General features: G+C 36.0%; 1 protein-coding gene across 1 annotated transcript; it reads right to left on the reverse strand.

Annotated features, from left to right (window-relative positions):
• Window positions 1–761: 761 nt before the first annotated feature.
• Window positions 762–14,115, reverse strand: nitr3a (novel immune-type receptor 3a). The gene is given in 8 exon segments (XM_052145037.1): window positions 762–992; window positions 1,701–1,741; window positions 1,877–1,906; window positions 12,803–12,907; window positions 12,910–13,164; window positions 13,319–13,675; window positions 13,764–13,861; window positions 14,038–14,115. Coding segments are annotated over 7 exon segments (969 nt in total). The 5' UTR covers window positions 13,810–13,861; window positions 14,038–14,115; the 3' UTR covers window positions 762–857.
• Window positions 14,116–14,698: the final 583 nt, after the last annotated feature.

Genomic DNA, 14,698 nt, shown 5'->3' on the forward strand with positions numbered 1-14,698 from the left:
AAGACATTCTTTTCATAGAAAACTTCAACTAAAACATCTCTACAAAAGAACATTTAATGGCAAACATATTGAATATTAGCACACAGGCTGTTTGTTTATTATATGAAGAACTGTTTTCAAACTAAATCTGTTTATGTAGTGCCCTGTGGCATCTGCCCCATTGACTGCCATTCAAATTGCCCCAAATTGATGGGGCTGTGGATGTATACAGACCAGATGAATGCAATTCCTATGGTGCAGTACGTCTGCAGACAGCTGCTGAGTACAAAGCCCTGCTAGAGGGTCTACCAGGTTAGGGTGTGACACAGTGTATTATGAAAAATCAAACTCTTCCAAGTCTGGTTAAAATCTATTCCTCAATTGTTTTGTTTATACCAGCAAGCATAACTAGTGGTGCATTTGCAGGTTTTAAATGAACGTACAATATCATATAACTTTGCATATAACAAATGTACATGCTTACAGTTTTTGCTTACATAATGCTTGAATCTATCCTCTATATACAAAACAACAGAAGATAATACAACACTTTTCAAGAGATCAGTGTGTTGAATGTCTTGTACAGGGAATGTCACAAACAATATAGTTGTAAATAAAGAAATTTGTTAAATAATATCCTGCCCCCACAAGCAGTCATACTGATCTTGTGATCATAATGTCAAACAGAACTGAATAGAGGCTATAGGTAATTTTATATTATTTATTATATATAACTTTACAATTGCAAAAATCTTAAGCAACATTGGAAAATACACATCTGTAGAACATTAAACTATGAAGATATCATCAACAAAAACAATGCTTGATAATAATAATAATCATCATCATAATCATAACATAACATTTATTTCTAAGAACTAGTAATTATCTGAACTAGTCATCTGTGAATAAACGGTGTCTTCTTGGCTGGTTTTAACCAGAGGACATTTTGAGGTGGTAGGCCTTTTGGGAAAACTTACGGCTGCATAATTCAAGGCATCTGTGTCATCAGTCTGCATAGTGAATAACAAGATGATCAATAAACAACACTGAAAACCCTTGAAATGTATAAATTGCTTTCCATAGAAAACACAGTATACTGTATGTGTATATATATATATATATATATATATATATATATATATATATAGTCCCCTGAACAATGTCATTGAATAACTATTTTTTAAACTCCCTAATGTGGACAGCTGGAATGTATCTTTCCATATCATCAATTTTCTCATAATCAAACATGTATAAAGTAATATGAATAAGTAATATGTACAAAAAATATATATTTTTCTATGGCATATTAGTTATGAAAAATTATTTAACACTTTAAAGTGTTGTAGTTTTCCAAGATCAATGAGCAAGTCATCTACATTGATGGATTCATTTTTAATTAACTGATGTTCTCCTAAAATAGTGAAGATTTAATATCAGATCTACATTAGCTGTAAGTTATTAAGGAAAACTCAATAGCAACCATTTCATTGGTGTCTGAATGCATGATGCACATATAGTAGTAGTTACTAGATGATCACTAGATGAACGAACAGCTCATATGCTAAAGGACAAGTTTATTTTTTTAACATGGAATTTCTCTGCAATATTGTGGGACAAAACTTGTGGAAACAAGAATGAATTCCATTTGAGCCTTTTAAATTCTACCTTTTAATTGTCCTCGTTTATTTAACATTACAGGATAAAATAAGAAAGATTACCTGATTCCTTTGTTGAATGGGTTGATTCTTGGTTCCTTTGGCTAATAAGAAAATAGAATTGTTTTAGATCACTGACCTGAATTTCAATAGATACCAGTTTCAGTGTAGAATCTTATAAAATATTATGTTTAATTTTGACATAAGCATATATTGACTACTAATATGGGAAACTATACCTTTTTTGTGATAATATTGTATCAGTCTCACTAGAAATATGATCACAATCATGGATATGATGCAGACTGTTAACAGGGTTAGAAAAATTGGATTCCAGAAGGACAAAGTTGGAGATGCTGAAATAAATTAAAGATTCCATGTACCAAAACGAAATAATAAAATTATTATTCTGTTTATTTTCTGATTGAAGATAGTATGGTATTATTTGTCATTTGTACCAAATTTTACATTTACACTTAGAAAGTATTTTTATCCAAAGTGAATCAACAATGATAACAAAAACAATCAATATAAAATATAACATTACCTTCAATAGTCAATTTAGTTCCATTCCCATAGTGTATCTTCCCACATGCGGCAACAGCACAGTAATAAATCCCTCCATCACTTGCATTGATTTCCCTCTTAGGGAGACTATAGACACAGTTGCGATTAAGAGAGCCGTTCTCTGATCTCTTCATACAATGATCAATCATGTTTCTGTGGGTGTAAATGATTCTTGGATGAAAATATCCCCATCCATGTCTGAACCAGTAGACACTGTATTCTCCTGCACAGATCTCTGTGATGACTGTCACCGAACACTGCAAAGACACTGAGTCTCCTGGATACACTTTAACATCCAATACAGGCTTCTCGTGAACAGTGGTGCTGCTGGCAAAATCTGCATCTTTGGAGGAAGGAAAGAAAATAAAAAAAGTTAACTGATTTGTTGCAATGCATACTTTTTATTATTTATTATTTTCCGTAAGTAATGTAATGTGTTCTGAAAATACATGAATTTATTAAGTGGCTTTTGAGTGACGCTCCATAGATGCTTTTAACATGACTCACCATGGAGCAAAACCGTCCCCTCTCCAAACTGAATAATGTTCATAAAACCCACAGCACAGTAGTAGGTGGTTAAATCATATTCCTCCAAGTTTATAATGCTCAAATTAAGAGAGGCAGTTCCAATTTTGATAAAATATCGATTGACCTTGTCAAAGCCATTTTGATATGTTAGGTGTCTTGAGCGATATTCTAAATATGCAATAAGAAGTGGTTTCTTGCCAACAGGCTGTTTATACCATAAAACAGTATGTATCAAGTCTGAAATGGAATATAAGCAGGATATATTCACACTGCTTCCAAGTTCAGCAACTACCAAAGGCTGCTGGTAGATATGATTATCCTTTTCACATTTCCCATCTAAAAAGAAAACAAATATGATCAAGAGAGAAATATGAAACCAAATTGTTCAACATTCATTCAACAATCAAGATATAATTTAACTTACATGCAAACATAGAGAGAATGAGGGTACACAACACTCTGAACATCATGTTGCAGCACCAGCTGTAAGCAGACTGAAGAACTCAGCTTTGTTAATGTTTGCTGAAGCATGCAAAAATAAAATTCAAAGTGATACATTTGTATTATTACACTTTATATATATATATACATATTATTACTTATAAAAAAAAACTTTGTAATCTTTGTAATAATAATTAAATTAAATTGATCATGGTCTTAAAAAAAATTTGATTACTCACAGTACAACCTGATAAGCAACACGTCAATTTGATATTAAATTGAACTTAAGTGAAGTAGAAAGACCCTGGCTATTTGAGATAGTCCATTTAGCAGTATGTGTTGTGTCAGACTACTGCTATTTTTAACAGTGCTCAAAGATCAAAGACAGTGACATTGATATTTGACTGGTTGTTAAAGAGAAAGGGGCAGAGCAACATTTTCTTTTAACAGACATGGATATTCACAGGGAGTGATGGCAGTCAATACAGTAATGTTATTTACAGAGCAAAACACATTTATTTCACAACATAATGTAAACAATATATTACAAAAAATGCTTGAGTTTGGGAAGGCAACACATTACAATATATCTTGTAATGCAAAAAGACATTGGTGCAAAATAGAAAGTTTCAGACATTGCTTTATTTTTCTAATGGAGCAAAATGTGGTTCACTGCAGTAGTGCATTTTTTTGTATTGTGCATAGCATCAAATCAAAACTACATTTAAAAAACTGTACAAACAAACAATTAAAAAATGTGAGTGCTGTTGTTCTGATTGCGAGTGTGATATTTAAGCAATATCACACAAGCAAGACTGCGATTTGACCCTACATCAGCACTGCTGTGATTCGACCACAGGAACGAGGCTGTAGGCAATAACAGCACTGCTGATTTAGGGCCATATAGCATGATTGCAAGTGTGATATTGCTTATATATAACCTTGGATCAGAATCTGCCATTGCTGGTTAAAAAACAAATGATGTGTTCAAGCCTCTCAAAAGTATCACTTTAGAACTACTATCACGGCTTGGGCTGTTTCTAACATGTTGTGTGTGTGTGTGTGTGTGTGTGTGTGTGTGTGTGTGTGTGTGTGTGTAGAGAGAGAGAGAGAGAGAGAGAGAGAGAGAGAGAGAGACAGAGAATGTGTGATCACCTGATGATGCTGTAGTGTGTCAGTCAGCTTTCTGAAGATAATGTCATTTTGGTGAAATTCATCCTATTTTCTCAGTGGAAATATATCCGTCCAAGCAGGGGTATTACTCCCTGTTTTGCGGTAGACGGTTCGCAAGAGTCTTTCACTATAGAAACTGCAATCTCCTCTGTCATTTCGAACAGTATTTTCTCTCCAAGAGAAGTAAGAGGTAATCACTTAGAGTTTGTGTAATTTATCAGTCTGTTGTGTCTCTCAGCTGTGATGAGCCTTCATTGTGAAGTTGTTAATTTAAAGCCATGTAAAGCTATTTCTTAGCTTTAGTAGTTTAGTAGTGATACGAGCAATCATGGAGTGCTGTTGAATGTAAACACTGAGTGATGCTGACTTCATGTCACCAACTGGCTCATATTACACAAAAAAATGGTCTTTTGCCTCCACCTGCTGGCTAAAATATGTAATGTCACAATATTAAATGTAAAGAGACAGATGGCTCTTAACACATCTGCACTGCTGTTTCCAACATTCACATACAACTATCGTATTTCTCCCACTAGTGGCAGTCGTGATAAATTGTCATTTTGCTCGCATTGGATTTTGTTCATTTAAGGAGAAGCTTCCAGAGGTTTACCTCAGAATGACATTACTGTGTGTGATTTTTTGGAGCAGATGAATTAATTCAATAAAATTCAGGATTAATATTCACTCAGTATTATTTATCAATATTACTGTTTTTATAATTAATATTATGATAATTAACAGCAACAACAACCCTGATTCTGGAAATATGAATCAGAAATTCATAGATGTGATTTTAAATATGTAGGTTTTGCATGTGCAGAAATAAATGACACATGTACACATTTAATCACACGTTTACTTTAATTCCAAAAGATTGTTGTGATATTTGCAATGTAAGCAATCATTTCTGACTCATACATTTTTAATTGGCAAAAAAAGTTTTGGATGAAATCTATTGATATTCCTCAGTTTGCGCTGTTAGTTTTGCATGAATACATCACTTCCGGTCTTCCAGTCAGGTTGTCACAAATGATCAAGTTGCACATTATGAAATATTTTTTACAAAGCCGAGGCTCAAATTAGATCTTTTTCTATGGTGTTTAATTGGTAATAATTTGTCATAGTGTATATTTCATTATATTTATTTTGAAAGATTTGAATTATTCTGTGGGTGGAGCTACAGGCCTAAAAGAAGATTCAAGCCACAGCACTGCCAAGATGGCACTGTTGGGTCCTTAAGCAAGGCCTTTGACCCTATCTGCTCCAGGGGCGCTGTATCATGGCTGATCCTGTGCTCTGACCTCATCTTTGCTGGGATATGTGGGAAAAAATAATTTCACTGTATATGTGCAAATGTATAATGTGTGACAAAAATAAAGGCTTCTTCTTCAAAAAATAAGTACTTCAGTAAAGGGTTAACCTCTTTTTGTTAATTATTCAATAAAATTATATTGATCCACTTTTACAGTTTAAGTAATTATTCAAAGATAGCTCTGCTTTAAACCATTTTGTTTTTTATGGAGGAGAAAATGAAAAAGAGAAAATGCCAGTGCTAAACAGTGCCTACACTGTAAAAGCTAATTATTTAAAAAACCTGTAAAGGTAAATGTGTTTATTTGGCAGTAAATGTACTCGTTTGGCTCAAGTAAAGTGAACTAAGAATAGTCCACTTTACTAGAGCCATATAAGTATATTTACCAGATTTACCAGAAGATTTACCAGAATTGGTTTCCTAATTTCTTTACATTGCATTTTACAATGTTGTTGTAACACCTGAAAAAACTAACAATTCTTGTAAAAAATATCAAGTTTGGCAAAATCCTTTGTAATAAATTACTAAATTAATTTGTACAAAATAAAAAGGCTCAGCCATGTGATCATGTTGCAAATGCATTTTTTCACGCAAAATAAAGACAATACACTACAACAGCATTTTTATAAAAAAAGTGTTTTAGTGCCACATAAAAAAAATAAATACAAATCTAAGATTTCAAAAATAAAATTCATCGCATTATGAGTAATATTTTGAGAATAAAGTCAAAATTATGAGAATAAAAAAAAGATTTTGAGAATATATCGTGAAGAAATTAACATCAAACAAGACGCAAACATGCCTCCTTTTTATGTAAATTAGGCTCACTGTAGATTGCGGTTCATTCGCAAAAATTGCCTGGTGCAACTGAGATTAAAATATTAAACCACAAATAAAAGTATTATAAAGTTGTAAAAGTGAATTTTATTTAAAAGTGATGTTTGTGAAAATGTTCAAACCTTCATATCTGCAGTAATTTGTCAAACAGTAATGATGATGGAGAGTGTTACAGATTGGCATATATCCAGATGCGCTGTGTGGACAAGCACACTTTCGTTTCTTTTTTTCTTTTTTTTGTAGATATTTAATCTATTCGGGGGATGGCTACAAGTGCACAGTGCCTAGAACTGTAACCAGATGATCTATTCATATTTACATAGGTCTATAGTTCAGTTCTGATGTCCGTCATTTTAGTCCTGTTCTTTGTGCATTTATTCAGGTCCCAGCCAAAGGAACAAAACTTTAGGCTACAAGCGACAGTTAAGATGATCGTAAATGCTTAAGTTGCATTAAACAAACCGTCACGGTTACTGTTGTAACCTCCGCTCCCTGAGACAAGGGATCTTCCTTGGGAGCCTCGCGTACCTCTGAACTTGAGAAAAGGCCAATGAGAAATTGGCAGACAGAATTTGCATGTCCCGCCCCCGTACATATGGGTATAAAGGGAAGCGGGCGTGCATCTGTCAGTCAGATTTTTGCACTGAGGAGCCGAGAATAAGGTACGGCCTCTTACAGTGGTAGGTCTAGTGTCATGGCAGAAGGGACACAACGTCTAGTTCCCTCCCTCAGGGAATTGAGTTTACAACAGTAACCGTGACTTTCCCCTTCTGTCACTCACTCGACGTTGAGTAGAAATGAAGTTACACAAGGGGTCCCATTCAAAAGCGCCATGCATTAGACCATGTTTTGTGAACTGCAGACACAGGTGCAAGCAGGCTGCTGCGTGCAAGAGGCAACTGTACCGGCTGCACGTAACCCTCCCCAAAGCCCCCAAAAAGGATGTCATATACAGACCATAGGTTCCCAGCACCCCTGAGGGGGGAACAGGTTTTACATGACTAGCATGGGAGCAAGCACGACAGCCACAGCCTTTTCTCTCTCTATGTCTCTCGCATAGAGTGTGAAGTGGCTGGGTCTATCTTTGCGCTATGAAATTTATCGGGGAAGGCGGTCTTTCCCAATCCTATTCTTTCAGGGGGAAAAGACCCTGCGGAGTCCACATCCTGCCCAAATTAGGCAGAAGTGACATGTGGCAAATACACCACATGGGTTGTGAAGCCGTACGTGGGAGCGGCGCGGTGTTAGGTCCTGTCTGATGAGGGAGAAGCTCTACAAGCACAGCGACCAGGGGCAGTGGGACTGCCCAAGAGAGACGCGGGTCCGCAGACAGGGGGACCGTACCGTGGAAAATACGTTACAGGGAGTTGCATGAAGAGGGAATTAAGCCTGTGGATCCCTACCCCAGTACAGAGCACCCGTGGATCGTAGTGGGTCTGGACGTAAATTGCTCTGCTGAATTCGCAGTTCAGAAGGCAAGGGAGGAAGAACATCCAGGAAGCAACGCTAAGTGGCTAACCTGGGAGAGAATGCTTACTGGATCAACTTGGTGAAGGGCGCTGTGTGCAAACGGAACACCCGGTCTGTTGTTCTTCATTACCGGCTCGGAGCTGAAAAAACACGGGATGAGACCGAATCAACCCTGAGATTGTAAAATCTCTCAAAGGCCACTACCAACCAGCAGATTGACTGTGGGGAAGAATGGTACCGGGGGTGTGTGGCTGGGAGCAGTGCCCTGAGCTGAGGTACCAGTCGTCCAGCCGTGAATGCTGTCGGAAGGACGGAGGGTTCCAATCAAGCCCATGCTCACGGCAGCCCGGGTAAGCATGTCAGCCATCTGCACATCACCCGCAGACTGGGCGGGCTGGCCCGAAGGCGGCAGCCCAGTCGAGTCCTCTGCGTCAGATGCCTGGATGCCCTCCAATGCAGTGGCGATGTCATCATCCAATTCCAGGGGCTCAAGGGAGAATGCCAGCTGGCCGCGAGGCGAGTCACACTCATCCCGAGCTTGGAAGGAAGCAAGCGAGCGTGTCGGGGGGTGGGTAATTCGTGGGGATTTACCTGGCGAAACCAAGCCTGTTGTCATCCCCAAATCGCCTTCATCATCAGCCGGGTCGTCCTCAATCTCGTGGGAAGAAGGAGCGACGCGGGGGGCGGCTTCACCTTCAGGAAGGAGAGCCGCAACCACAACACTGCCATGGTCATGTTCTCGCATTGAGTGCATGAATCATCCATAAACGCCGCCTCCGTGTGATCGCTGCCCAGGCAGTAGAGTAGAGGTGATTGTGGTGAACTCAGCTTGCTGTTGCACAACTGCTCGGCTCCGAAGAAAAAATCTGATTGACAGACGCATGCCCGCTTCCCTTTATACTCGTATTTCCGGGGGCGGGACATACAAATTCTGTCTGCCAATTTCTCATTGGCCTTTTCTCAAGTTCAGAGGTAAGCGAGGCTCCCAAGGACAACACACAACGTCGAGTGAGTGACAGAAAGGGAACACATCTTCAGCCATCAGAATCAGGTTTCAAACATCAGATGAAAAAGCATCAAGTCTCAGGAAAATCTCTGTCAAGTCTATGGAATTGCAGAGAAAATAAACAAATTTGTGTGTTCTTTAGCACTGTCTTTGATTGTGTATGAGAACTGTGATGGCCCACGAGGCAGCCACATATCAATGAGCGGTAATGTTACACACGCGCACATACATACCACATACACACACACATGCATTTGCTTTCTTTAATTTATCTGGCACATTGTTTGAGCTTCTCGTTTTCATTCTCTTAATGGTCTCTGTATTCATATCATAGGTAAATGGTAATAATATTTAGGTATTTAAGTTCTGGTGCATCATTGACTAGTTGGAGTGCACACATTCTAGTTTATAGTGTACGGCATATACTTTTATTAATATAGATTTTTCTGAGTTTAATTTACCGCTGTGGTGCTGAGGAGTGGATGGCTGGAGCTGTTGGCTGTGAATAGTGTCGGCGAGTTTCCGGATTCGTGGTCCGAGTGTTTTAAGGACCTGCATGGCGCTTCGACCGCTGCTTTAGTTCTGCTTGCCTCTACCAACCAGCAGATTGACTGTGGGGAAATGGGGTGGTAGTGTCTTGGATTTTCTTTTCTATTTTGTTGGTTTTCTTTGTTGTTATTTGTTCATTTCTTCAAGGTATGCATTTAATTTTATTCTAATTCATTAACTGGCCTTGTTATGAATTTTGTTATTGTATTTGAAGATTTCCCCTTGTGTGTGTAACGGAAGCAGGAGAGGCAGACGAGGAGTGGGGATCTAAACGTGGGATCTTTATTGAGCAAAAGAGAAAACAAGACAGACAGGAACAAAGGAAATGTCCACGAGGGGAAAATGAAACCAAAACATAAAAACATCCAAGGGTACATGAAATGGGTGAACAAGGTATCATCTACATCAGACATCCACAAACAACGATCGACAGAGACTGAACAAACAATCAGGGTTTAAATACAGAGACACAGTAATGACTAAATGACAATCAGGAGAGAACAATGATTGAAAGCTGGCAGTGATGAGGGCCGGGAATTGTGGGAATTGTAGTTCATGAGAGGTGACACGAGAAACACGGGGCAGACAACCAGGGATCGTAACAGTGTGTTAATGTGGACTATTCCGTTTGTATAAATGTGTCCCAGTTGTTTAATTTGGGAGGTCAGTTCAGTTGAGTTCCCTCATATTCCGTTTTTGGAGTTTAGTTTTGTTCTGTTGACCTCTTTTATTGGCCTGAACATGGATTTGGGTTATTTGGACATTATTTTTGTTTCTATTTGAATTATTTTGGTCTGATTAATTAAAAGACTATTTTGGGAAACTGTTTTTGTCACGGCCCTCATTCCTTGACTGCTCTGTCCCTCACAATAACAATGAATCAATCTTTTGGATAAGAAATTAATCATTTAATTTGCTAGCGCTAGTTTAGGACACTACATTAACGGTTGGTAGTAACTATGGCTGCTTTGTGCTAATTACCTAGTGACTAAAAAGGACTATATTTTGGCTTGTTTTGAGATGTTGTTGCAAGTAAACTTAATGAGATTGAAACATCAGTTTAAACTTACACCAATTATGTTAGCTAGCTAGATATTAATTTATAGAAACGACACTTCTGCATTTATAAAGTTAGAGATAGCTCAGCAACCAACTCTGCCTAGCGACAAATGCTTACCTAGCAACCATCTCTCTGCTCATTCTGAGACATTTTTGTCTAAAGCCATTTCATCTGAGGCCATTTTGCCTGACATTAGATAGTACAATTCGATAGACCTACTTGACAGAGGTTTTCCTGATGTGTAATGTGTAATATAGAAGAATGCAAATGTGCAAGAAAGTTTTCTCCAGTTTTGACTTTATTCTCGAAATAATACAACTTGACTCACATAATTTTGACTTTATTATCATAATTTTGACTTTATTTATGAAATGTTAAGGTTTTTGTACATGTCACTAAAACCCCATCGTATTAAACAAATGTGAAAAATCTGTATAGCTTATTATTAAGCTATAGTGCAATAATTGAACTTTTAAAAATAAACAGTAACATTAACATTAAAATATTAATCAACAGAAGCAACAACAAAAACAATGTAATAATATTTCTATTGTCGTCATTTAAACTAGTGCATTGTGAGCTGGGTATAAATCACTTGAGTCTCTTCTTGGGTTTTGGCATTTATGTACACGCTCTGCCCAGGGAAAAAGAAAAAAGGGATTAAAAAAATATATATTTTTAACAAGCATTTATAATAATTCAATTATTATTGCATGCAAATTTTATCATCAGTTATCTTCCTTGAAAAATTATTTGGGACTTTCAAGGCAGTGGATTTCCAAGATCAATGAGCAGAATGCTCTCTTTTGACACATGGATAGTTTAATTTTATATTAACAGTGAAATATAAAATGATCATTAAACAACATTGAAAACCCATGAATTGTATAAATTGCTTTCCATTTAATACAGGAAAATATGCAGTATACTGTATGTATATATATAAATAGAACATAAATTCCCCTCAACAATTTAATAAAACAAATCTTTTTTAAACTCCCTAATGTGGACAGCAGGAATGTATCTTTCCATATCATACATTTTCCCTTGAGCAAAAATGTATACAGTATTATATAGTAATATTTATTAAAAAAATATATTTTATATGACATATTAGCTATGAAAAATGATTTAACACTTTAAAGGTTAGTAGTTATCCAAGATCAATGAGCGACAAAAGCTGTGATCTACATATATTGATTCATTTTTAATTAACTGATGATCTCCTAATGATTAACTAATTATCTATTAACATAGTCTTTTTTAGCCTAGCCTGAAATTTTATGTAACCCAGCTTAAACCTTAAATTGTTTACTACACACTGTATTAGTAACGATTATTAATAACAATCTGACCATATTTAAATAACAAATTACCCTTTATTCAGTGGAAAATTTAGAAGTATGAAAATAAATAAATAAATAAACAAATTAATAAAATAGTGAACTTTTAATATCAGATCTACATTAGCTGTAAGTTATTAAGGAAAACTCAATAGCAACCATTTCATTGGTGTCTGAATGCATGATGCACATATAGTAGTAGTTACTAGATGATCACTAGATGAACGAACAGCTCATATGCTAAAGGACAAGTTTCTTTTTTTAACATGGAATATCTCTGCAATATTGTGGGACAAAACTTGTGGAAACAAGTTTGAATTCCATTTGAGCCTTTTAAATTCTACCTTTTAATTGTCCTCGTTTATTTAACATTACAGGATATAATAAGAAAGATTACCTGATTCCTTTGTTGAATGGGTTGATTCTTGGTTCCTTTGGCTAATAAGAAAATAGAATTGTTTTAGATCACTGACCTGAATTTCAATAGATACAAGTTTCAGTGTAGAATCTTATAAAATATTATGTTTAATTTTGACATAAGCATATATTGACTACTAATATGGGAAACTATACCTTTTTGTGATAATATTGTATCAGTCTCACTAGAAATATGATCACAATCATGGATATGATGCAGATTGTTAACAGGGTTAGAAAAATTGGATTCCAGAAGGACAAAGTTGGAGATGCTGAAATAAATTAAAGATTCCATGTACCAAAACGAAATAATAAAATTATTATTCTGTTTATTTTCTGATTGAAGATAGTATGGTATTATTTGTCATTTGTACCAAATTTTACATTTACACTTAGAAAGTATTTTTATCCAAAGTGAATCAACAATGATAACAAAACAATCAATATAAAATATAACATTACCTTCAATAGTCAATTTAGTTCCATTCCCATAGTGTATCTTCCCACATGCGGCAACAGCACAGTAATAAATCCCTCCATCACTTGCATTGATTTCCCTCTTAGGAGACTATAGACACAGTTGCGATTAAGAGAGCCGTTCTCTGATCTCTTCATACAATGATCAGTCATGTTTCTGTGGGTGTAAATGATTCTTGGATGAAAATATCCCCATCCATGTCTGAACCAGTAGACACTGTATTCTCCTGCACAGATCTCTGTGATGACTGTCACCGAACACTGCAAAGACACTGAGTCTCCTGGATACACTTTAACATCCAATACAGGCTTCTCGTGAACAGTGGTGCTGCTGGCAAAATCTGCATCTTTGGAGGAAGGAAAGAAAATAAAAAAAGTTAACGATTTGTTGCAATGCATACTTTTTATTATTTATTATTTTCCGTAAATAATGTAATATGTTCTGAAAATACATAAAGTTATTGTGAGTGACGCTCCATAGATTCTTTTAACATGACTCACCATGGAGCAAAACCGTCCCCTCTCCAAACTGAATAATGTTCATAAAACCCACAGCACAGTAGTAGGTGGTTAAATCATATTCCTCCAAGTTTATAATGCTCAAATTAAGAGAGGCAGTTCCAATTTTGATAAAATATCGATTGACCTTGTCAAAGCCATTTTGATATGTTAGGTGTCTTGAGCGATATTCTAAATATGCAATAAGAAGTGGTTTCTTGCCAACAGGCTGTTTATACCATAAAACAGTATGTATCAAGTCTGAAATGGAATATAAGCAGGATATATTCACACTGCTTCCAAGTTCAGCAACTACCAAAGGCTGCTGGTAGATATGATTATCCTTTTCACATTTCCCATCTAAAAAGAAAACAAATATGATCAAGAGGGAAATATGAAACCAAATTGTTCAACATTTATTCAACAATCAAGATATCATTAAACTTACATGCAAACATAGAGAGAATGAGGGTACACAACACTCTGAACATCATGTTGCAGCACCAGCTGTAAGCAGACTGAAGAACTCAGCTTTGTTAATGTTTGCTGAAACGTGCAAAAATAAAATTCAAAGTGATACATTTGTATTATTACACTTTATATATATATATATATATATATATATATATATATATATATTATTACTTATAAAAAAACTTTGTAATCTTTGTAATAATAATTAAATTAAATTGATCATGGTCTTAAAAAAATGTATTACTCACAGTACAACCTGATAAGCAACACGTCAATTTGATATTAAATTGAACTTAAGTGAAGTAGAAAGACCCTGGCTATTTGAGATAGTCCATTTAGCAGTATGTGTTTTGTCAGACTACTGCTATTTTTAACAGTGCTCAAAGATCAAAGACAGTGACATTGATATTTGACTGGTTGTTAAAGAGAAAGGGGCAGAGCAACATTTTCTTTTAACAGACATGGATATTCACAGGGAGTGATGGCAGTCAATACAGTAATGTTATTTACAGAGCAAAACACATTTATTTCACAACATAATGTAAACAATATATTACAAAAAAATTTGGGAACGCATTACATTACAGTATATCTTGGAATGCACTAGTTACCAGAGGCAAAAGACATTGGAGCGAAATGGAAAGTTTCAGACAGTGCTTTATTTTTCTAATGGAGCTAAATGTGGTTCACTGCAGTAGTGCATTTTTTTGCAGTATAGACGGTGCGCAAGAGTCTTTCACTATAGAAACTGCATTCTCCTCTGCCATTTCGAACAGTATTTTCTCTCCAAGAGAAGTAAGAGGTAATCACCTAGAGTTTGTGTAATTTATCAGTCTTTTGTCTCTCAGCTGTGATGAGCCTTCATTGTGAAGTTGTTAATTTAAAGCCATTTAAAGCCATTTCCTAGCT

The sequence above is a fragment of the Xyrauchen texanus genome, chromosome 2 (genome assembly GCF_025860055.1).
Source record: "Xyrauchen texanus isolate HMW12.3.18 chromosome 2, RBS_HiC_50CHRs, whole genome shotgun sequence".
Taxonomy (NCBI): Eukaryota; Metazoa; Chordata; class Actinopteri; order Cypriniformes; family Catostomidae; genus Xyrauchen; species Xyrauchen texanus.